The sequence below is a fragment of the Triturus cristatus genome, chromosome 1_2 (assembly GCF_964204655.1).
Source record: "Triturus cristatus chromosome 1_2, aTriCri1.1, whole genome shotgun sequence".
NCBI lineage: Eukaryota > Metazoa > Chordata > Amphibia > Caudata > Salamandridae > Triturus > Triturus cristatus.
Window position 1 is genome coordinate 661884776 of NC_140580.1, and position 23923 is coordinate 661908698.

General features: G+C 45.7%; 1 protein-coding gene across 10 annotated transcripts in view; it reads right to left on the minus strand.

Annotated features, from left to right (window-relative positions):
• Positions 1 to 23923, minus strand: part of ARHGEF10L (Rho guanine nucleotide exchange factor 10 like) — a 585939-nt gene that overhangs the window by 275387 nt on the left and 286629 nt on the right. For all 10 annotated transcript variants that reach the window (XM_085608202.1, XM_085608218.1, XM_085608210.1 and 7 more), the window contains one exon: positions 10462 to 10631. In XM_085608202.1, the coding sequence (XP_085464328.1) occupies positions 10462 to 10631 (170 nt within the window). The remainder of the gene's footprint in view (positions 1 to 10461; positions 10632 to 23923) is intronic.

Below are 23923 nucleotides of genomic sequence, written 5' to 3' on the forward strand. Positions count from 1 at the left end.
ACAGGGCAGCAGAAGCGGAGGGCAGCGGGGAAGGAGACAAGCAGAAAACATAACATTAGCACAGCCACCACTCACCAAAGCAGGAAAATGCAGAGCCCAAGCCAAAGCACACCAAATGAGAACTTCAGCCTCTGGAGAAAAGACAGTGCCAAAATCACTTCCTCGTTCAACATAAGCCTCTCCCTTTACTCATTTCTTAAGCTATCAAGGTCATCTTTGTGAGGAAAGCGGTTTATTATGTGGGTGTCATTGTGAGACCTCACCATATAATAAACTCACTAAACAGACTTGGATCCTGTGAGGATCATTTGTAAAATCTTATCTAAGCCCTGGAAAGCTTAAGCTTTGAGCAGTCAAGCTTTAACAAAGGAACAAGTGCAAAGCATTTAGAAGTACCAAAACAGTTGAATGAGTAGGAAAACACGACATAAAGGAAATCTGGCAGCAATTTATACCCATAGATCTTATTTTTATGAATTTTTAGACACCAAATCAAACTAAATCCACCAGAGGGTTCCAGAGAAATAAATTATAAAGCAAATCGTAAATCACTACTTTTCACTCAAAGTGCAAACAAGCGTTGACAACTACCGCAGACAGGTGTTACTTTGAAATCTTTTTATAAAGTTGTTTTCTGGTACTCAGGCCCACTTTGGATGACCAACTCCGGAAAGGAGCAAGTCACGGGGGCCAGAATGGCTTAGCATGATAGTTACCTTGCAGTTAAAGCAGTCTCCAGTCGAGATACAGGCTCTATGAGTATATCACCATAGGCATCAATGGAGTGGTCCTGATGCAAGGAATACAGGATGCTAAAGATGCTGAGGATGCTGAAGATGCTTATCCAGTCGATGGGGGCCTTCCTGGGGCCACCCCTTAGTCCACAAAGATTGTGGGGTGACTTTGGCCACAGAGATCGATGTCCCTCGAAGTCCAGGTAAAGTTCAGTCAAAAACCAGTTGCTACTGTCCTACTGAGTGCCAGTTACAGTGAAATCAGCAGTTCCCATTAACTGCGGCTAGCATCCATCATGGGCATCCAAACTGTACTCCAATGACTCCCCTGGTCCAGCAGATTCAGGGGCAGCTTTTGAGAGCTGGCACTAGGACTCCTGGGCTGTGCTTTGGTGGTCAGGAGCAATCAAGTGATTGTAACTACCAACTTGCCCAGGCAGTTTCTTCAGCTTTTGTGGCCCAGGAGCTGTAACAGGAAGGCAACCGACTAACTGTCAGAGTTCACTTTTTCGGTCTGGTGCTTGGGGACTACTTTCCTAGAGCAGGGCACCACAGGCACAGTCCTCTTTTTGATATCCCAGGAGCAGCAGCTGCAGTCCAGTATTTGGTGCAGCCTCTCTTTGCCAGGTCCAGGGAGAAGCAGGGCAGTCCTTCTTCGGTCCTCTCTCCAGTGCAGACATAATCTGAGGCCTGCGTGCCTTGGGTGCCACGTTTATGACCATAATTTGCCCTCGGGGATGCAGTGATTACTAGGCAACGGGCTACCAGGTCCACTACTGCCAGATGAGAACTTCCTGCAAAGTGTGGCACTTAGCATTTAGCTGTCCCATAGTGGGACATTCTGCCCACTCCCAAGATAGCAGAACCCCTCTTTTGGTGTGTGGAGCTTGATGTGTGACTTCCTGAGGGCTACATGCCACAGAAAAAATGGTTTGTGAATGGTTTCCCCCCTCTCTGTCCCCAAAACCAACCTGTCTACCAGAACAAAAGAGCAGCTCCTCTCTTGTGTGTCCATCATTTTCCTTCAAAGGAACCTTCTCCTTTGAAGCTCACCTTCTAGGCTTACATCCTCTGTGGCTTCCTGCTAGGGAGAGGTAACATCTATATTGTGTACTTTCCTGGGAGTCATCCACATGTCTCTCCAGGATGGTAGAAGGCAGTCTCAAGGCCAGCAACTGTAAAGGGCCACTGGAAACTTTGGGCACAGAGTGGCAACTTTCTAAAGGTGTCTTTTCCTCAACAGTTACATTAAATCCGTCATGGAGTCGGGTTCAATTCAACAATTCTTTTGATACCATAAAGTACCAATGTTAGTAGTCTCAATCAGAAATTAGCGCTGAGGAGTTGTCAGCTTGTAACCCTGTATTTGCCAATGGGGCTACTGGTCTTTCTACAGTAAAAACGTCAATTTGGGGTTGTTACTGTTAGGAGACATATAAACATAAGTCAGACTTATTAAGATACAGCACCCTGTATTAGGGCAGACAAGCCTACCTTAGGGATGACTTTTATATATATATTATAAAGGAAGGTCATGACTTTTTCACAAGTTTAAACTGCAAAGTTAAGTTAGAAGTTTAGAACCGCTCTTCCAGTCTCCAGTGGTAGCCTGTGAGACATGCTTTTATTTTGTCACACTCATGGTGGCACAATAAGTGCTGGAGGCGATGAGGTACACTTTAATGTACAGGCTCTGTGTAACCTGCCACAATATACTAGGTACTTATGAGTAAGTTAAATTAAGCTAATTGGTTATAAGCCAATGAAATACTCTTTTCTGGGTCAGAGCTCTGGCCCGAGATCTGGTTAGCAGGCCCCAGTGCACTCTCAGAGTCATCACACCAATACCTGATAGTCATAAAGTAGGGCAAAAAAGGGGGGGGGGGTTAACCTGTAAAAAGATTGTTTCCTCATAACATAACTCCGCCATTTGTAATATGCATTCTAGGATAGAGTTGCTGCTTTACATTGACCCTCGGTCTCAACACACATTCTGCTGTGAGTAATTTTCCAGATACAAACATGATTGAATTTGCGTTAACAAGTGACATGGGGATCATTAAAGCAATCAGCATATATGAATTCCTAATAGTAAACCTAAAACTGTAAATTGATTCCATTATGTACAGTGCCATTACAAGACCCACCAGCAAAGTGCACGGTTTGGTCATAGGAGTGCACAGTTTAGTGCATGGTTTAGTAACAGAACTTGCCTTCAAAACGGTCCAATCAAGAGGCACTGACACACACACAACGTACACAACATACATAAGAGTCAGCAGGTGAACTCAATCTCTGCTGTCAGCTTCTCAGACTCTCTCTTTCCTCATAGATGGGTGGAATTGCTGATGCTCAGTCACCTTGAGGATTGTGATAAGCCTCCCTGAACTAGAAGCAACCCCTGCCCCCTATTGGTGAGACATCTCCTTCACCCTGTAAATGACCCCAAATCTACAAAAGGTGGAAAATGGACTAGAAATCATCTTGAAATTGGACAGAGATCAGCAAATTTCTTAAGCTACTCACTCAATCGCAGTTTCGGTACCGGGGGTAAATGTGTTGTTTTAAAACCAAAATACTGCAGCCTTTAAAGGCCGGTGCCATAAAAACACATGCACGCATCTGGATGTTATTTTTATCATCTTTCAAATATTTCAACAATTAACCAAGCTGTTTACAGCTTCAGAGCTCTGTGTGGGGTTATGAAATTAAGCTGCAAACCCTATATACAAGACACTTACAGTAAAATGTAGATATTTTGATCTTCAAGAAAGCATTGGTTGTACAAAACGTTTTTAATAGTGTCAAATCAGCACATGAGCACATACAATGACGGCAGCTTTATGAGATCAACTCTTCCATTTAAAGGAGGAGGCGATGCACTAATAATCAACATGCAAATGGAGCTAGCCACCACCTGTACAAGTAATGGAAGCAAGCATATGTTTGGTAAACGTTAAAAGGTATGCAAGCGAAGCAGTGCCCGCTTCGTCGTCAAAATTGATGGGAGCACGCTAGAGGGTGTCAAGCCACTTAAGAAGAACATTGTAATCAAACTAGATTCGTCCACACTTCCTGTAATATGCATCCTCATATACAGACCCCCGAGGGTACATGTCTCAATTTCCTTTACTTTTGGCAGATTCGTTATCTGTCTTAGTCATTGATTACACAAAAATATTAATTCTTGGGGACTTTCTGGGTAAATGAGGACAATGGTGGCCATACCTTCCTTGACTATGCTGATCATCATATTAATCTGATCTTCAATCAACAAGTGTTGTTCTTAGCCACACATATTGAGAGCCACATATTAGATCCTCCCACCTCACGGTCTCCCCATGTATGTTGTCGGACCATCGTCTCATTTAATTTAACTTAGATGATATAACACTTAGGAAAACCCTACCTGCCCAGGCACCTTTTCCAGAAAATGGAATTGGATTAATCTCAATAGCTTATGTGATTCATTGGCACTGTCTCTACATACCTATGGTGATAGTCTAGAAGATTTGGAAAAGACAATAACTGACTGGCTCAGAGAAGCCAACAACATTCATGCCCTCTGGTGTAAAATAAAATCAATCTGTTGCCATGAAGCATCAAAATGGTGCACAGACGATTAAAGAAAGCCAAACTTGAGTTAGGCCAATCTGAGCGAAAATGACAGAGAGCATATCCACCTGACAAAAAGGATTGTTCTGTAGTGTGGCTAGAGGCCTATAGGAAATTAGCCTGGGGGGCCAAATCGACATACTTTTCAAATAAAAAAATGTATTCTGAAAACCAAACCAAATGAAAAATGTGATACTGCCACTGAGCTGTCCAACCTGGATCTTCCAAATTCTCCAGTGGTCCCTACTCAAAAATTGTGTGGTGATTTGAACTATTTGTTCATTGATAAAATGCAGATGATTAAAGACAGTATCCTTTCAGCTCCTTAATTAGTGCTATCCCCTTGGAAGACAAAACACCCGTGATTCCAGCCATTACCGGAGACTGTCTTTCAAAGCTGATGACGAAAGTCGAATCTGGATCCCCTAAAGACATTTGCCCTTCTCAGGATTCCGAATAAAAAAAATGTTCTCACACTTCCCTGATCCAGTGACTTCCTTGCTCAATTTACCCCTAAGTCAGGGAATTGTCCTCCCACAAATTTAAGGAAGGGGTAGTCATTCCACTTCTAAAAATAGCTTGTGAAGATTCATCTGTCCTGAAGAACTAAAATTCTATTTCCTTACTCCCTTACTCAGTCAAGTTATTAGAGGCACACTTTGCCCAACATCTCTCCTGCTTTTTGAAAGACTCTTCCTTTCTTGATCCCCAGCAGGCTGGTTTGCATTCCGCCCACTCTACGGAATCTGTTATACCTTCCGTAGTTGATAATTTGAGAGATGCTGCAGATAAAAGATCGGCCCAGGCATTAGGCCACCTGGACTTATTGGTGTCCTTTAACACGGTGGATCAAGGTATCCTAAATGAGTGTGACGAGGCCGCAGGCCATCAGGGTTCAGCATTAGATTGGATAACTATTTTATCCTAGACCGCTCTCAGTCAGCATGCCTCTCCCCTTTCTGTTCATCAGGCTCAATTACAGAGTACTACAGGGCTCTTTTTTTCCTCCCCGCATCTTTTCAACCTTTATATTCGCCCACTGGTATGCACCCTACAGAGGCAAGGGGTGAAAATATACAACTATGCCGATGACATGCAGTTGCTCTTCAATATTGACAACACAACCAAGTTTTTTCAGAACACCATGCTATTCATCCATCATTGGCTGAATTGTCATCAGTTGAAACCGAACTCGGACAAAACAGAAATTGTGATGATCTGAAATAAACTGCATAGCTGGACCTCTTCCTTCAGGCCATTGGAGGTAGGAGCCCCGCCGATCCCCAAAAACGTGGTCAAAAGTCTAGGGATCCTTATTGATAAAGACATTTCAAAGTAGCCTAAGAATGGTGCAGTGACCATGTTCTGTTTCTTTTAGCTCCAGAAAGAAAAATGTGGAAATATTTTACCCTCAAGGCTATTATCCAGATCTTCATTGCCCTAGTTATTTCCCATACTGATTATACTAATTCTCTCTATCTGGGACTTCCACAGGGAATGAATAAGCAGCTTCAGTTGGTTCAATATCAGGTTGCTCGGCTGTTCTGGCGTTAGCCCAGACACTGCCACATTAAACCTCTGATGGCTCAATTACACTGGCTTCCAGTCGCTCCGAGGACCCTGTTTCAAACAGGGTGCATTATCTTCAAATCCCGATACAGTGAAAGTCCAACTTTTGTGACTTTCAGAATCCGGAATTACATTCCCAAACATAATCTACTCAGCATAATCTACTAGAAATCCCTACATTTAATAGGAAGCGATTAGGTGGAATTAGGTTTGCCATGATTGCTCCAAATGTATGGCATTCTCTTCTCTTAAACATCAAAACTATTACTTTCTATGCGAGCTTCAGGATTCTGTTAAAAATCTAGCTCTATGGCTAAGCTTTGGGTCTCCTTTGCCTCTCTGTTTTCAGCACCATGAAACCTTCTTCGTATACACGCACATTATAAATACGGTGTAACATACCATTAATGCCGAGCCAGACTTGAGTCAGAGAGGCCTGGCTCCGGCTCAGTTCGAGTCCCTGTTGACCTTCCAGCCCAAAACTAGCTGGGCTTTAGTGTGGCTTCTGCCTGACACCCATGCTCTTCCGTCATGCACCAAGAATTAAAACTAAAGAATAAACCTTTGTTGTTAAAAAGGAGAGAAAGAAGTGCCCTCTAGTGGGTACACTGCATAATGTGAGACCAGAAAACCTGGGACGAATTTGAACTTCATGTGAGTATCAAGGACCCCCTGTGGAATAGTCTGATTCCTGGGACAGGGTATAGACACAATGGAAAATATAGTTCCCAGGCAAACATACACAATAATGGTACAAATTGATGAGCACAGAAGTAGTAAGACAAACAAATGATGTAGTTCACAAATTTAATTAAAAAAGGGAATAAAAAATCACAAAAAGTGAATTGACAATATACAATAAGATTAAAAATTACAATAGTACAATTCAATAATATCAATTATGGGTAGTGGCAGAACATAAAATATCTTCACGACGCGCGTTTCGACACAGAGTGCCTTCGTCAGGAGTAGCCACAATAGATTTGTGTATTTAAACAACGGAGGATAAATTACATATGTCTATGGGGGCAAAATCGACCAGAATTATGGATTCTTCCTGTTCTTTATGTGGTTCCTTTTGTTTTTCTTTGTGCGATGATTCTTTAATAAGAAAGGGGATGATATTATTCGATTTCAATCCCGTAGAATGGACAAGTGATGTTCTTAAGTCACATCATAATGTTTCTTCCAGCAATGTAATCAAAGAGTGGAAAATAAAACCTTAAATTACTGATGGTTGCAGAGGATATTCTGACAACTACTCGAATACGGCAAAACGTGTAGATAGTTGATTCCGCTCGTCAAAGTGTTGTAGATAAGATACAACACTTTGACGAGCGGAATCAACTTTAAAATCGAGAAACTTAACTATCCGATTAATGAGACGTATCCCGCATCATTATATGTGTGTCTCTAATTTCCGCCGTCATCCTAATTGCATATCCACTATCTACACGTTTTGCCGTATTCGAGTAGTTGTCAGAATATCCTCTGCAACCATCAGTAATTTAAGGTTTTATTTTCCACTCTTTGATTACATTGCTGGAAGAAACATTATGATGTGACTTAAGAACATCACTTGTCCATTCTACGGGATTGAAATCGAATAATATCATCCCCTTTCTTATTAAAGAATCATCGCACAAAGAAAAACAAAAGGAACCACATAAAGAACAGGAAGAATCCATAATTCTGGTCGATTTTGCCCCCATAGACATATGTAATTTATCCTCCGTTGTTTAAATACACAAATCTATTGTGGCTACCCCTGACGAAGGCACTCTGTGTCGAAACGCGCGTCGTGAAGATATTTTATGTTCTGCCACTACCCATAATTGATATTATTGAATTGTACTATTGTAATTTTTAATCTTATTGTATATTGTCAATTCACTTTTTGTGATTTTTTATTCCCTTTTTTAATTAAATTTGTGAACTACATCATTTGTTTGTCTTACTACTTCTGTGCTCATCAATTTGTACCATTATTGTGTATGTTTGCCTGGGAACTATATTTTCCATTGGGACGAATTTGAACTTCTACACTTGACCAAATTGTGTGATCCTAGGCAAATATTTTATTTTATAGAGCCTCCTTTTTCTTCGTTTTCACACATGAGAGCAACTTCCAATAAAGGAGTTCAAGATGTGTGCTGTACAAAAATAATCTATTGTATTAAGGTGAAACGCTTCTGAAGTAAAAGAAATACCCTTTTTAATGTTAAAGAGACTATCATATTTTTTCATGATGTTTGTTGGATGCTTTAGATGCCAACTATTTCCAGGGCTCAGCTCATGCATGTTCTCTTAGAGCTCAGCCAGACCCTTAGCTCAGCTCTGACCCCGCTCACCCTGTTACTTTGTTGGCATGCCCACTTCTACAGCACGGTGACAACACTGACCTGTAGCTGTAAAGTTGAGGGAAGTTGAAATAAACCACTATATTGCAAGGTTCGCAAGCTTAACAGCAACAGCTAAAGCAAGTTAAGTAGAGAACTCCCATAACAGAGACATATTGAAAAGCAGACCTATGCTCCCTCCCCAACTTTGTGAATAAAAGTGAACCATACACTAATTGACACACTAAAATGTTTCAGAGCAGCTACTCAACCAGGAATCTTCATAAAATATAGTGTTACTCCTACTACATATTAGTTTCTCATTTAATTTATTAGACTGGGATATGAAAATACGCATCTCGTAAGTCCAGTTTGGTCATATGATCCCCTGGGTTTAAAGCAGCAGAATATCTTGGACGGAAATCATTCTGAAGGATTGATCCTTGAGGTAAGTATTTAGGGATCTGAGATCCAAAACGGGGCGCCATTGGAGAACGTTTCTTGATCAGAAACAAGCGGGAACAAAATCCCCTTCCTCTCTGGGAATTCGGTACCGGTTCTATTGCTCCCTTTCGGAGCATTGTCTGAATTTCTTGACGCATCTGATGCAAATACTTGACCTCTTGATATCTTGGTGGAGTACAAGGGGGGATTTCCAGAAACTCTAGAGTATGACCGAATTGTATTATGTTGAGGATTCATTGGTCCGTCGTTATTTGCTGCCAATCTTGAAGATGATAGGAAATTCTTCCACCCAGGGGAACATGCGACATACGAGGAATAGGTGTCACCAGAGTTAGAAAGCTGTCATTGTCGCCGGGTGGTGTCCTTCCCTTGACGACCTCCTCGACCTCTAGGAGTAGATTTTTATTTTTGGAAAATACTATTATATAGACTTCTCTGATACTCTTTTTAAACTGCATCCCAGCCAATCAAAGAATTGAAACATTCCAGCATTGATGCTGGGTATCTAGTTTGAACAGCCATGTGAATTAGCACGGGAAAACCATTTCTTAGGTAAGTCAGGACTGGTGAAAATAGGCAAAGCGGGATTTTTATAAAACACAACTGTGTATATTATCTTGTTTATTTAATAAGCATTCAAGGAAATTGTATATATGTCATGGTTTTTGTTAATTGTAAATTGTGATGAGAAGGTTTGTAATGGTGCTGGTGCCCTAATACAATTGGGAATATCAATGACATGTAGGGATAAGGGAGTATTAATGCCCTAAAGATGGTCACTCCAAAACTCCTTTAAAAATAGAATCCAATCAGCTAGACTTTCAAGATCTCTACCTACAAATTCTCTGCCAAGACCCAGTGAATAGTATTTTGGGGGTTTACATTTAGAAATATTTGTCACTAAAAGTTTGCCCCAATCAATACACTCTATACTACTGATAACTGCCTATAACGTTGTGAAGTCTTTCTGCTATAAAGTGAGAGCCAAGTCATGCAATGTGCCTCCTAATAGTGCTTTCCGTTGACTTTTCTTCCTACCTTTTCACACTTAATTTACTACTCATTCATTATTCACTCAATTTTCCATCCTGCCCAATTCTGTTACAATGTTACCTCAACTACTAGGTCTTTTTAATGATAATTCCAACTTGTGTTTTATTGTTTAGTACCTTGCATAGCCGACTGTTACATTTCTTACTAACCTGTCAGACTTTCCAGAGTTGTTTGATACCTTCTATCATATTTATATGAATATTCAGTGTCTTGTAACCCCAGGCTCTTTCTCACCCAACAGCGACCACATTGGATTCTTGGATGCAGCTATTTCTATGGCATGCATTTTGTTTAGGTTCCACTGAATAGAAATCTTACCCTCTGCAATTGCAATGTATTATGATTTCTGTATCCCTCTGTTGCACTAGCATCTTTTAAGCTATAATGCCCCGTATTATTGCAGGCCAACTATTCCTTCACTACATGTTGCTGCTATATATTTTGTAAACTTCTAATGCCGCTCTAATTGTCAGCCCTGTTTGTATAGTCTCTGAAACCTGTTCCAATTTGAGGTTGTGCTTTGAAAGATGGTGAATAAATAAACAAATAAAAACACTGCCAGCGAAACTAGAGCAAGGAGGGCTGGATTTAATTGTTCCTCAAAGCCAATATTTAGCAGGAATCTATGCGCATCCGTCATGCTGCTTTGGAAGCAACGCCTGCCTCAGTAAGGCCTACAACTTTACCTTGGGCTGGAAAGCCACCCGGACTTTGGCTGGTTCTGCTTCGGGCTTGAGCTCACCGCCGGAGTCCTCACTGTAGCTCTCAAATTCACTGGAGCTCCAGCCCAAATCTTCATGGTCTGGCGGATCTCCGTCGCGATGGACATTCTCATAAATCATGCCACCTGCCATACCTGTAAAAGATGGAGAGAACAGAAAAGATTTTAGATCTTTAATCTCACTGGAATAGTTGTAAGAGACGAGTCAGACTCCTTTACCACAAGATAAAAAGACTAAAACTAGTTCCTCTCTGGACTAAATCTACCACTGACTTATTGATTCTACATGGGGGGGGGGGGGGGGTGTCCACTACCTCTCTGCTGGAGATAGCAGAAGTTTCACCACTAATTGCTCCATGAATGTACCATACGTTGAACCTCTTAGTGAGGGGGAGGAAAGATGCATTCCCAATTTCATTTCACAATGCCGCTCCTTATTTTTTAAGGAAATGAAAACTGGAATGTGCTTGAATCTTCTGGATGTAAGAGAAGCGATGTGGCCCCCAAACCCGTTCCATGATAGATCTGTGAGAGGTGAAAGGTTTGAGTTCTTTAATAGGAAATGAACGCTTGGAAGGAGTGGGTTAGGTCGGTCCTAAATATTTTTGAGCTGGATGCCAATAGGAAAATGATCCTTTTCATAAAATGTGGTATTATGCAAACCATAGCCCCTTTAGTAGTCCACTCATGCATTATAGTGATGAAAGATACCCCTGCTAAGCACAAGGGACTTTCCACAAAGTAGGATACAGAAATAATTTTTTTAATAGATACAGTGTCCCAGATGGGTGGACATGCCACCATTTCCCCACAAGATCTCACCAATCATATTGCATTTGTGCTGCTCTTGCAGGGTGAGGGGCATCCTATCACACTCATGCATCACCCATCAACCAAGCTAGGGGACTATTGAGTCTCACACCACCAGCACCTGTTAAGGTTTGGAAAGTCTTACAATATTTATGGGCTTAAATGAGCAGGACAACAAAGTATTTGCCACGCTGCGTTAGATCTGGTGCATGCAAAGACAGAGTTTGCTTTTAGAAAAGCAGAACACTGAAAATCAGCTATTATGACTAAAGCCTCATCAACATTAATGGAATGTGGTGGCCCTCTCATTCATCTCTATATAATAAGACAATTTTCCAGGTGCAGGGTATGTGTGCACACATTTGCTGAATTCTAAATATGCAGAAAATGAATATAACTGTAAACGTTATTTATTTTTTGATAGACCATAGAAGGGCCCCAAATGCATAATAAAAGCACCACCTATCTGCAAATGTAGAATGTCTGAACTCTTAAAAACATAATAACATCCTAATTATCTAAAGAGCAGTGTCGGTCAAAAGCTCTGATGTACCAGTGGCTGGCGGGTTGGACAAATTAAGAGTGGATTTGCAGGTTGAAGACCCACCACCAGTGTTGGGTATAACTGCAAATGTTGTAAGAAGATATCTGAAATGTGACTTCTTCAGTATTGTCAAGGACATAAAGAATATATACTCCCGATATGAAACAATCTCTGCAGATATGTGGCAAAAGTATTTTCCATTTGGATCCATCAAACAAATTGTCAGTTACAATTATGAACACAAATAACTCACAACAGAACGCACGGCATCCGCCATGATGTTTCTCCTGTCTCTTGTATCCCTCCACCTTGGAAAATTGTTTTGTGCACAGTAAACGCTGTGAGTTATGCCATGTGCATTCATAACCATAACTGGCGAATGTAAGTGCTATTAGAAATATGAGCCAGAACCATAACTCTGTTTTTAAATGGGTTTTTTCAGTAACTATCAAGGGTTTTGCTAAGGTGTACTTACGCAGAGCACGCAGTTGGCCATATGCTCCAGGGCTGCATGCAGGGCCTGCACTCAACAGACTTTGGCAGCATTTTCAGCAACCCCAGATGAAAGGTTGCTGTTCTCTACTGATGAAGAACAATATCCAGAAACACATAGACGTGTCTAGAGATTTACAGCACTATCTGCACCAACACTGGTGAAAAACTACAGTGACTTTTAAAGTAAGTGCTAATCTTGTACCGCATTTACCATAACGCTTTGGGGCTAACTGTGCCCCAGTACAAATGTCCAGAGATATACAGCACTATCTGCACCGACACTGGTGAAGAACTACAGTGACTTTTGAAATAAGGGCTAATCTTGTACCGCATTTACCATAATGCATTGGGGCTAACTTTGCCCCAGTACACATGTCCAGAGATATACAGCACTATCTGCACCGACACTGGTGAAGAACTACAGTGACTTTTGAAATAAGGGCTAATCTTGTACCGCATTTACCATAATGCATTGGGGCTAACTGTACTGGGATGTGAGGCAGTGTGCCCCCACCCCCCTTCTGTGGCAAACCCACCTTTGTTGCCTAGTAGGGGTTCGGAGCATGGCTTGGACTGTGGTCAGACCCTGCCCTTACCTGTGTTGAGCTGCGCCATGCTCAATACAATGGAGCTTAGGCACAGATTCTAACCTGCACCCAAGCAAAGACACCCATTTTTTCAGGGGGGGGGGGAGGTACTTGTGCACACTTCGCTCAAGGGATGCCAGTAAACTGCCCCCAGTAGATGTATATGTTTATTTGCAATCTGAGCTCAAAAACACTCATAGGTATTTCACTGGTGTCATCTGGATCTTAATGTTTGGTAGGCATGCTTCCCCAGCTACAGACGCTTGTATGGGATACATAATCAATGTATCGGCATTTAGCCATAACCCTGAGTGTGCCCCCACCCCCATTAATGTACTGTATACAGCCAGCCATGTGATCATCAGGTTTCTTAATGTTAACAGTATATCGTCAACATATAATGAGAGGATTCCCTGCATACCTCCCACCATAATACCATTGTATGTGTGCTGCATATGTATAATTTGTGCCAGTGGCTCTGTAATTAGCACACATATCAGTGGAGCGAGAGGACACCCCTGCGAGTCCCTCTCTCTATCGACCAACTATCCAACACTCTACTACCTACTTTCACTCTTGCCTTGCTCACAGTATAAAGTAGCTTTACCCATTGCAAGTAATATGCCCCCTAAGGCGTAGCATCGTAATGTGCGGTCTATAAACACCCAGTTATCAGTATCAAAAGCCTTGTGGGTATCTATACTAGCAAGAGCACTTGGTTCCCATCTTTGCATGGCCTGTTCCACATGTTGGTAGTGGTGGTACACCAGCCCACAAATCCTGCGTGATCAGCGTGTATGATCCCCTCCGCTGCCTTTGTTAGGCGCTGTGCTAATATTTTCCCCAATATTTTAGCATCCACATTTATCATAGACAGTGGGCGATGTGATTCGCAATCAGTAAGATCCCTCCCAGGGTTGGGTAAGACTACTATATTTGCCTCCCTTAGTGAAGTTGGTTATACTCCCGTTTCAAACGCCTCCCTATGGGAAACAGCCTCAACCACGCAGCATGAGCTACAGGAAAGGGGCAGTTTTAAGGCTGAGGGGGCAGTTGGGCTGGGGCGGGGTTAAGTTTTAGGGGGTGGGGCTGGTTTTAGGTCTCAGGGAGGGGGCTAGGGTTGGAGTAGTTTTAAAGGGGCTGAGTTGTAGGGCTCAGGGTAGGGGACGGATAGGGGCAGTTTTCAGGTTGAGGGAGCAATTGGGATGGGGTAGTCGGGAAGTAGGGATTTTAAGTTTAGGGTGTCTTTAGGGTTTAGGGCAGAGGGGCAGGAGTGTGATCTTTACCAAACATGTCTTTACTACGAAATTGCATGGTAAGGGCATGCGTGGAAAAGATGCAGTCGGGGTTTAGACCACGTGGTTACGGCATGCGTTGTTCAGGCATGCGTTTTTCCATCACCCATACCCTCCTTATGCATAGCTAGCAATGGCTTCCACAGCAGTTCCACGTCTGGTAGAATTCCACTGACAGCCCATCATTACCTGGTGTTTACAAAGTGCAATTTGATCTTGTACCATGAATTTATTTGAGAAATAATTGAACATATTCAAAACGGGAAACACAGCCTGTTTATTCTAGAAACATATGCTGTACTTCGTTTTTGCAAACAGAAGAGCACACGTTTGTAGCAATGCTGTAGGTTGCGCCTTATCCCAAAATCACTCAAAATCCCAGGCAGTTGAAAAGACATCTGGTTTTGGGGAGGGGGTTTGCAAATGAATGCATCTGTTACATTTGATCACTTGCATTGCTTTAGATCTATTAAAATGATTTACATTTTTGTCTTGGTCCCATACTTCATTAGTGTCGACAATACACCAATAATTACCCCATTAAGCCAGGGCTTGCCCTGTGCATGGGTGGACACTATCATTCCATAAATACACACATTAGGTCATGAAGTACCATAATAATACACGGTTGAGCATTGTAGCAGCTGTGGGCGTGACTGTGCCATGGATGACAACAATCTGCCAAGAATAACTACCACTGTTCAATGGATGCCAACAATGTTGCCAGAATCACCACTGTGTCTTAGCTGCCCACACTAAATTAAGAATTACCACCACTGTAATAGGATACAAACAATATGTGTAGGGCGAGCAGTACTGTGCCATAGATATGCAAAATATGTCCTGAATGACGGCCATTATGTCAGGAATAGAATTACATCAGAGAAGGGAACCACAAAACCACAAAGGCCCACAATATTCCACAAATTACCACCATAATGCGAGCAGCATTAAAATTCACCATGGTAGCAGTTTGTTGGGCTTTTGTACACATTGCCGCACTGGTTCTTTGATTCTCTGACCCACTTTGCAGGATTGGTCACCGAGCAGGTGCAGGGGAGAATAAAAAATGGAACATGAGGAGCAAGGGTCTGGGGCAGCACCTCCTATAAAAATAAAATGAAGAAAAAGCAGGGGCGTGGTGGGGTCACACACCCTCGTTGAAAAAAACCCCACATTAAGGAGGTAAACTGCAAAGACTATAAAAAAGAAAACATCCAGGTAGCAAACTATTAGAAATAGGGTCTCTAGTTGGCAGTGGTTTGCACCCTGTCCAAGTAGGGCCCTTCACTCTAGTCAGGGTAAGGGAGTCACACATATAAGATAACCCCTGCTCATCCCCTTGGTGGCTTGGCACAAGCAGTCAGGCTTATCTCAGAGGCAATGTGTAAAGCATTTGTTCCCACACACAGTGAAAAAACAAAAGGAGTCCACACCAGCTTAGAAAAATAGCCAATATTTATCTGAATAAACAGAACCAAAATGACAAAAATCCAATATACTAAGTCAAAATATCACTTTTAAAAGTTTCAGCAACTTTAGTCCATAGAAATCAATGTCAATGTATGCGTTTGTTTAAGCACAAAGTACCTCAGATGCATCAAAAATCAAAGACGGTGCAAGATGCAGGGGAGGGGAGGTGCCGGAAAAGCAAAGCAATGCATCAGTTCCTTACTACACAGGGAAGGTGATACCTCTGTTCCTTACTGGCAGGGGAGGTAATGCGTTGGTTTCCAGCCATGCAGCCTCAGTGCCTTACTGCGACGCAGTGTCGATGAAGAGTCAGCGTCAAGGGACGGTGCGTCGAAAATCCAGACACACTGCTTCAATGCGACAGCGGTGATGCAGGCGCCGAATCGATTTCACAGCCGTAAGCTGGTGCTGTGTCAGAGTCAGAGTAGGTGCCACGGATGTCGGTGGCATGGTGCTCAGGACTCATGCTACAGAAATTCTTCTGATGCTCTGCGATGAGGAGCCGGGGTCGATGTTTCAAACGGGAACCACGCTTTGGTGCAGGCAACGGCTAAGCATCAATCTTTTGCAGCGATGAGTCGAGAAAACAGGTGCTTCGGAGTCGATGAATGTTTTTTCTCCTTAAGATCACTCGGATACACTTCCAAGGGCCCTGGAACTGGATTTGGCACCACGTGGCATGTCAGGACTTTCAGCAGAAGAGCCCAGGCACTGGTAGGAAAAGTCTTTGATAGCCCTAAGACTTGTTAACAGGAGGCAAGCACAGGGGCGTGGCCAAGCCAGCCAAGATGGCGGAAGCACCTTCCTAGCGCTACGCTCGGCAGCCCGCGCACTTAATACATATACATGCCTTAATCACCCAAAACCCAGCAGAAACCAGCACCGGAGCCGCAGATAACTTAATGGGCTCCTCCTGAAGTCCGGAATGCGGGCCAGAAGGCGATCTCTGCGCAACGAGAGGCCAGCTCAACGGCCCTGTGACGAGGCCAAAATGGCGGCGCCTCCCCGGCGTTGAAAGCCAGCTGCGGAAAAGCTGAGAAGCGAGTAGACAAATAGACGGTCCCAGGGGCTGATGCAGTAGTGGCGGAGCGGTGATTGAACATGACCCCCTGAGTGCCCCGGAGCACCCCTGAGACGCCACAAACGCCAGGTGATAGCGCGCCCACGGGACGTTGCAGTCCCCGTTCAGCACGAAACCCGTCTTGCGGATTGGGCTGGAGGGGCTCCTGCCCCAAACACGAAAAGCTCTCCCTGCCCAGTTACCATAACCTCCCCCCCGCACGGCGCTGGGACTCGAGGCGCGCGGCGGGATCACAGGAGGGGCGGGGGACGCGCTGGCCGAGGTAGGCCTCATGGACTCATTAAAACATCTAGCCCGCACCAGGCCCGAAACAAGAAGGGGCTAGCAATGATAGCGCGCCCCCCAGGCAGGCGAATTGACCTGCCGAAGACTCCCCCAGATGCCGCCTGAGGCCTTCACCGACCACCCGGGACTGCGGGCGCACTAGGATCGTTCTGATCACCCTCCCACAAAAAACACTGAAGAAAGAGAGCAGGAGCCTTCAGTTTACCAACATCTCAGCCGGGAGTCCTGCCCCTGAATGGATCGTACACGGACCCTGCCTGTGAAGGGTGAGGGGGCTTCTCGATTGAATCAAGCTCCTCGCCCCCCCCCGTAGACTCCTGCACCCAGGCTGCATGGTGCCGGAGCCACGAGGCGCGCAGCGGGTGGCTTGGGGACCCATATCGGATCGCAGGGGGCCCTCCACTTTCCCCCCCACGCGGCACCAGGACCTGAGGTGCGGGATGAGGGAGGGGGGAGAGGATCGATCGAGCAGTGATTGCAGCCTGCTGCCCTACACCACCGGGGTGCCTGGACAAACCCCGGCCAGGCGGATCGTGACGAGGAAGACTGGGACAGCATATCCCACGGGCATACGGAGTCGGGCGTGGAGGCCCCCCCAGGAACCCTAAATCTTCTCGAGGGGCCCCCAATCACACGACGCCAGGCCCAGAGGCGGGGGTCGGGGACGAAGGACTGAACCCGGGGTTCCTCGGAGCGGAGACCCACTGGTCAGCAACCACCAAGGCATCATTCAGGACCCGCAGTGAAACGGCCAGTGGCCGCAAAGAAACAAAGGACTAAGGCGGAGAGTCAGGAGTAGGCCTCACCTAGGTCCATCGCCAGGACTGCGTTGCAATATCACACGACCTGTCTCCCCCTCTCAGAAGCATGCAGCAACTAGAGATCCGAACATACTGGTGACACAACCATCACCCAGAACTGTGCAGAAACAGCCACTAAGCACGAGCGCCGTTCGCCATAGACTACGTCTTAAACAAAATGACCTAACGAAAAGGGGGTAGAACGATAACAACTCGTGGAGAGTGACACTGCGGATCTCACCACCATCCAGCTGAGTACCCCCAAGGCGCAACACAAAGGCCAGCCGGTAAAAGATAGCGTGAACTCAGAACACCATGGGATGACAGCGAATAACCGGAGCGACACAAGCACCAACAATTGTAAGACATCGCTCGCTGGATCCCAAAACCACACAGCCGGATGGGGAGCCCCCCTGCACAAAATCCATGTCCGCCAAACTAGCTAAAGTCCTAGCGGCAATCGAGCACTCCAGAGTGACCATGGAAAGTAAATTCGGAGAGTTAGCTACAGACTTCAACCTACTGCGGGACGACCACAGGATACTAGCAGACAAAGTCAAACAAGGGGAGAAAGCGCTCCAGACCATGGAACTGCAAGTACAGTTGCACCATTAAAGAGCTGCAAACCAGAGTAAAGGCCCTAGAAAACAAAGCGGATGACCTGGAAGGACGCTCCCGATGGAGCAACATTTGTGTCCTGAACCTACCTGAGGCAGAAGGGTCCAACCCAATTCGATATGTTGAAACATGGATTAAAACATTCACCCAGACAAAAGATTTGACCCAGTACTTTTCAGTAGAGAGGGCAAACAGGTCATGTTATTCCCGGATTACTCCCGCGCTGTCCAACTACAACGAGCTACATTTCTAGCAGTCAAACGTACCCTGCGCCAAAAGAACATACAACATGCACTTCTTTTCCTGCTCGTCTCAAAATTATATACGACGGGACCACACACTTCTTTACAGACCCCACAGAGGCAAGCAACTGGGCGGAACAATGTTTGGTGGATCTAGTTGGGCACAGAAACACACAAAGTCATCGGCCCTCTAGCCGTCAGTGACGACAACACAAGCGGGTCACTCTCACGCAACTGAGCCAAAGATCTGACCCGTCACAAAAAGCTCTCCCGATCTTGAACAAATCATACCTGAACGCAGGAGAGCACTGCAAGCGGCGGCAGAGGTGCGAGTGATGGGGGAAAGCTCAGCTGGAGAGAGGGGTCCACACATATTCACCTCCAAAGAGGAAGTCAGTGACGCAAACACCTCACGAGATGGCTCGGTCACACCTCCGACAGTGACCCCTCAGACGGCAGACACGTTGATATGCAGACCAATTCATTGAACATGCGAGAAGAGTGGGGGTCCCCTGAGACCGCAGTATCTGACCGAAGGACACCGCCATGGCGCAGCGAGACCCACTGAAGTGTTATCCCGAACATTCCAAGGCTGTATACCAGACTGGAAAGCTGTGAGTAAAAAGGGGTGAAATGGCACCCCCAGGCATCTTCTATTCATCGCCAGAAAGTGGGCAGCCGTGATGACGGCAGCCAGCGAAGGCGTACAGCCACCTCCCTCAAACAGCGAACTAAAGACAGTACATGACCTACAGTTTGGACTTGTTGCCTCGAGCGATAGGTCCCTCTAGTTAAGAATGTTTCCCGATGTTCAGTTTTAATTCTCCCCTTTCCCAAATTCACCAATTACCCCACAGGAGCAAACTAACATAACAGTAAAATATGTATGGATGGTGGCCACTCCAAGGGGGAGGGTGGATCCGAAAGCCCAACAGAGCATCACACATAGACGGCCGTCTTACAGGAGGCAAACGACATGGTCACTAATATCCCTAACACAGATATAAAACTCATCACATTAAATGTCCAGGGCATGCAAACCGCGAGCAAACGTTATGCCGTCTACGCCTATATAAAGAGGCAGCAAGCACACATAGCTCTCCTACAGGAGAAAACACTTGACGGCGGTCGAGGTAGAACGCCTGCGCAAGAAATGGCGGGGAATTATCTGTGCCACGACATACTCAGCATTCGCTGAGGGGGCCCTAGTCTGGATCCAGCCTGGGATTCCCTTCAAGGAGCAGACACATATGGTAGATAAAGAGGGGCGATACGCAGTGGTGGAGGGATTATTAGAGGGGCAGTCCATACTGGTAGGGAGCATATATGCCCCCAACGTAGAACAAGGCCACTTTTGGAGCCGTCTTACAGGAGTGCTAACCCACCACACGCTAGACCTGTGGCTCTTAGGGGGCGATTACAACTGTGCTTTAGACATTGGCCTCGACAGATCCCACCCCCACCCCCGCCTGCGCAGTCACCTGCACATAAACAGACTGAGCTATTTAACGTATGGGTGAAGCACTGGCATTAACGGGCGCATGGCGAGAGCGGAACCCAAATACCAAACTATATTCCTTCAACTCCATCCCACATAACTTACGAGTACGCCTAGATAGATTTCTCTGCTCCATAACAATACTCCCCAAAGTACAACACACAGACTATTTGGAGAGAGTATTATCAGATCACGATGCACATATATTGACCCTCAGATGGAAACCGCCCCATCCCCCTATACCCACCTGGAAATTACCGCGGGACTGCCTCACAGACCAGGTGTTCAGTCACGAACATTGGGAACACATCCAAGAGCACTTCACACTAAATGAGGGCACAGCGACATCCAGACTGATTGAATGGGACACATTCAAACTAGTAGCGAGAGGGCATTGCATACAACAAATCATAGGGATGCGCAGAACACTAGACCAGGCACTGCAAAAGGCGGAACTGGCACTAGCGGTTCTAACAAAAAAAGCTGATGCAGGTGAAGCCACCTCAGACCAAGTAGCCGTCGCCAAAACAACCCACGCGGAGACGATGAGAGACCTTTGCAAATATAATTTCAGGGTCTATGCTTCCAACATCCACCGAGAAGGCAATAAGGTAGGGACACTCCTAGCTTGGCTCACCAAGCAAGACTCGGAAGTGAAACCAATCACTGAAATCATAGACAAGGTCAGCACCCTCCGAATCTCACAGCTAGATATCCTGCACATTTTCCACGATTACTACTCTGAGTTCTATCAGGCCCCAGAGCAGTGCCACCACCAAGCGATCACCAGTTTCATTACGCCTGCCCCAACTCCCCCCCGTGGACAAAAAAGCACTGGAAGTGAAGATAAAGTCCGCAGACGTCTCCCAAGCCATCAAAGCGTTAGCACGCAACAAAGCGCCGGGAACGGATGGCTTCCCACTCGAATATTATAGCACCTTCTCAGCCCGACTGAGGCCCCGCACGGTAACCATGTATAACGACGCGCTAGACAAAGGCGAACTCCTAGGCTCACTCAGGGAATCGATCCTAGTTACATTCCCAAAACCACACAGAGACCCAACGCTCCCCTCCTCATACAGACCAATCACCCTACTAAACACAGACCGTAAGATACTGGGCAGACTGTAAGATACTAGCGAACCGTTATACCCAAATCCTCGTACCAGACCAAAGTGGATTCGTCCCGTGGCGTAACACCTCACAGAATCTACGTAGGTTATTCCATATCTAAGATAGGGCAAGAGCGCAGTTCCCCAATGCAGCATGTCTGACACTCGACCTTGAAAAGGCCTTCGATACGCTGCTATGGCCATATTTATTTGCGGTTCTCCGTAAAATAAACATAGGACCTACCCTGATGGCGTACATAAAGCTCCTCTACACAAACCTTTCCTCACAAGTGAGAATAAGTAAATACATCTCTCCTCCATTCGGGATAGAACGAGGAACCAGACAGGGGTGCCCATTGTCCCCCCTCCTGTTCGCCCTTGCGGTAGAACCTCTGGTGAAACGTCTACATCAGGAGGGTGAGACTAGGGGTATTCTGCTAGCAGACACGGTACACTGCGTATCTATCACTATACGCGGATGACCTCCTAATCAATATCCGTGATGCTACAAAGGACCTAACACCTATGGGGTTGACATTACGGGATTTTGCGGAGGCCTCCGGTCTTAAAGTTAACTGGGAAAAATCCACTCTGTATCCCCTAAGCCCACACTTAGCCCCATTCGACGTCCAATTTGGAGCTCAGACACTTGCCTGGAGTGCTGAGACCCCCAGATATCTAGGAGATAGGTTGTACCACTCTCCTGAGGACCTGTATGAAGGGAACCACCGTAAAACACTGGCGGAGATACGAGCGGCAGTGGGTTTCTGGAAAACACTGCCCCTAGCCCCCATCAGGCGAGTAGCCCTCGCAAAAATGATCATGGTCCCCAAGCTGCTCTACCACTTCACCAATCTCCCAGTAATACCGCCGTGCCCTTTCTTTAAGGAGCTAGCTACCCTGCTTACTGAGCTGATATGGGGAGGAGGTCGACACAGGGTGGCACTGACTACACTATATTTGTCCACGAATCAGGGAGGATTAGGGGTGCCATCTTTCGAGGCATACTTCCTGGCAGCTCAGCTCCAGTGGTTATTACACTGGACAGCAGAACGTTACACCGGGGAAACGATCACTGAGGAGGGCTGTATACCCCACCTGGCAATCCGCAGGATGCTCCTCCCGGGCACCAAGCCAATGCACACCCACCTCCTCCAGTTGTCCATAGCTCGCACATGTATGCTGAGAATCCATCGTATGTCCAAAGGAAGACCCCCATACTCACCCCTACTCCCGTTGGTATGTTTCCCTCGAAAGGAGAAATGCTCTCCAAATATGGATCGACCATGCAGTTACAGAGGTAGAGTTCCTGTTTGAGGAAGGCCAGCTCAGGACATATGCCCAGGTGACTGACCAATACGACTTCCCGCCAGGCCAGTTCTTGCTACACAGGCAACTCTTAGATAGCAGCCGTCGCTACTGGGACCCAAACGAGGGGTAACCTCTGACACACCTGGTGATACATGCTATTCTACATATGGGAGCGGGCAGACACCTGGTCACATGGCTCTACAAAGCCGTCCGAGAACTGATCCTCAACCCCTTAGATTCATTGCATCAGACATGGGAAACGGAAATGGGGCGGGTGTTTAATGATAGAGAGTGGGACACAGCATTGGAATACCCTAAAAAGGTCTCCAGGAACGCGCGATCCAGGAACATCCAATTCAATATCCTCCACAGAGCATACCTAACACCACACCGTCTCCACCGTTTTTACCCTGACACGCACTTTGCATGACCCCGCTGTCAAACCCCCGAAGCAGACTTCAAACACATGTTCTAGGACTGCCCCACTATTCAAGAATATTGGGATCGCGTACACCGGACACTTCGGTGACGACCAACATTACGACCATGTCCACGTGGGAAGCGTGCACCCCCGGGATCTTCCGCAGACGGAAGACCGAAAAAGTGCCGTACCACTTTGCATCCCTAGCCATTCTCTTAGCAAAAAGAGGAATAGTCATGCACTGGCGGGTCGCATCAGGACCCCAGAAGCGGCTTGGGTAGGCGCCATGAAAAAATGGGGTAAGGCGGAAAAAGAGGTGTTGAGCGAAGAGAAAGTGAAGGGAATTCGTAAACATCCCATATCGCTAAAATGGGCACAATTATTACATCAATTCACACATGAAACAACCCCGGCAGAAGTACTGATAGACTCCCAATCCCAGACTCCACCCATATCCCCTACGGGGCAGGCGGCAGATAGCCCAATACAGAGCCCAATCACCTAAAACCGGTGCTCTACCAACGACACATCAGGTGATCTCAACAACCACATCAGAGTTACTCACCATGAGGGACTCCCCCCCACATACCTAACACCACACCGTACAAAGGTAACACAACTGTCCACATAATGGATCTCTCAGATATACATTCCGATAGCTCCCCAAAGATTACGCTAGTTGTACCCCAGCTCAGCTACCTTTGTGTGACTGTCTAGAGTGAATGCACAAGAGCACAACTGTCAGCCAACCTAGACGTGTATTCTACAGACAGGCAGAGGCACAGAATGGTTAAGCAAGAAAATGCCCACGATGCCTAAGTTTCCTCATGGGAGAGATAGTTCTTGCAATAGTGA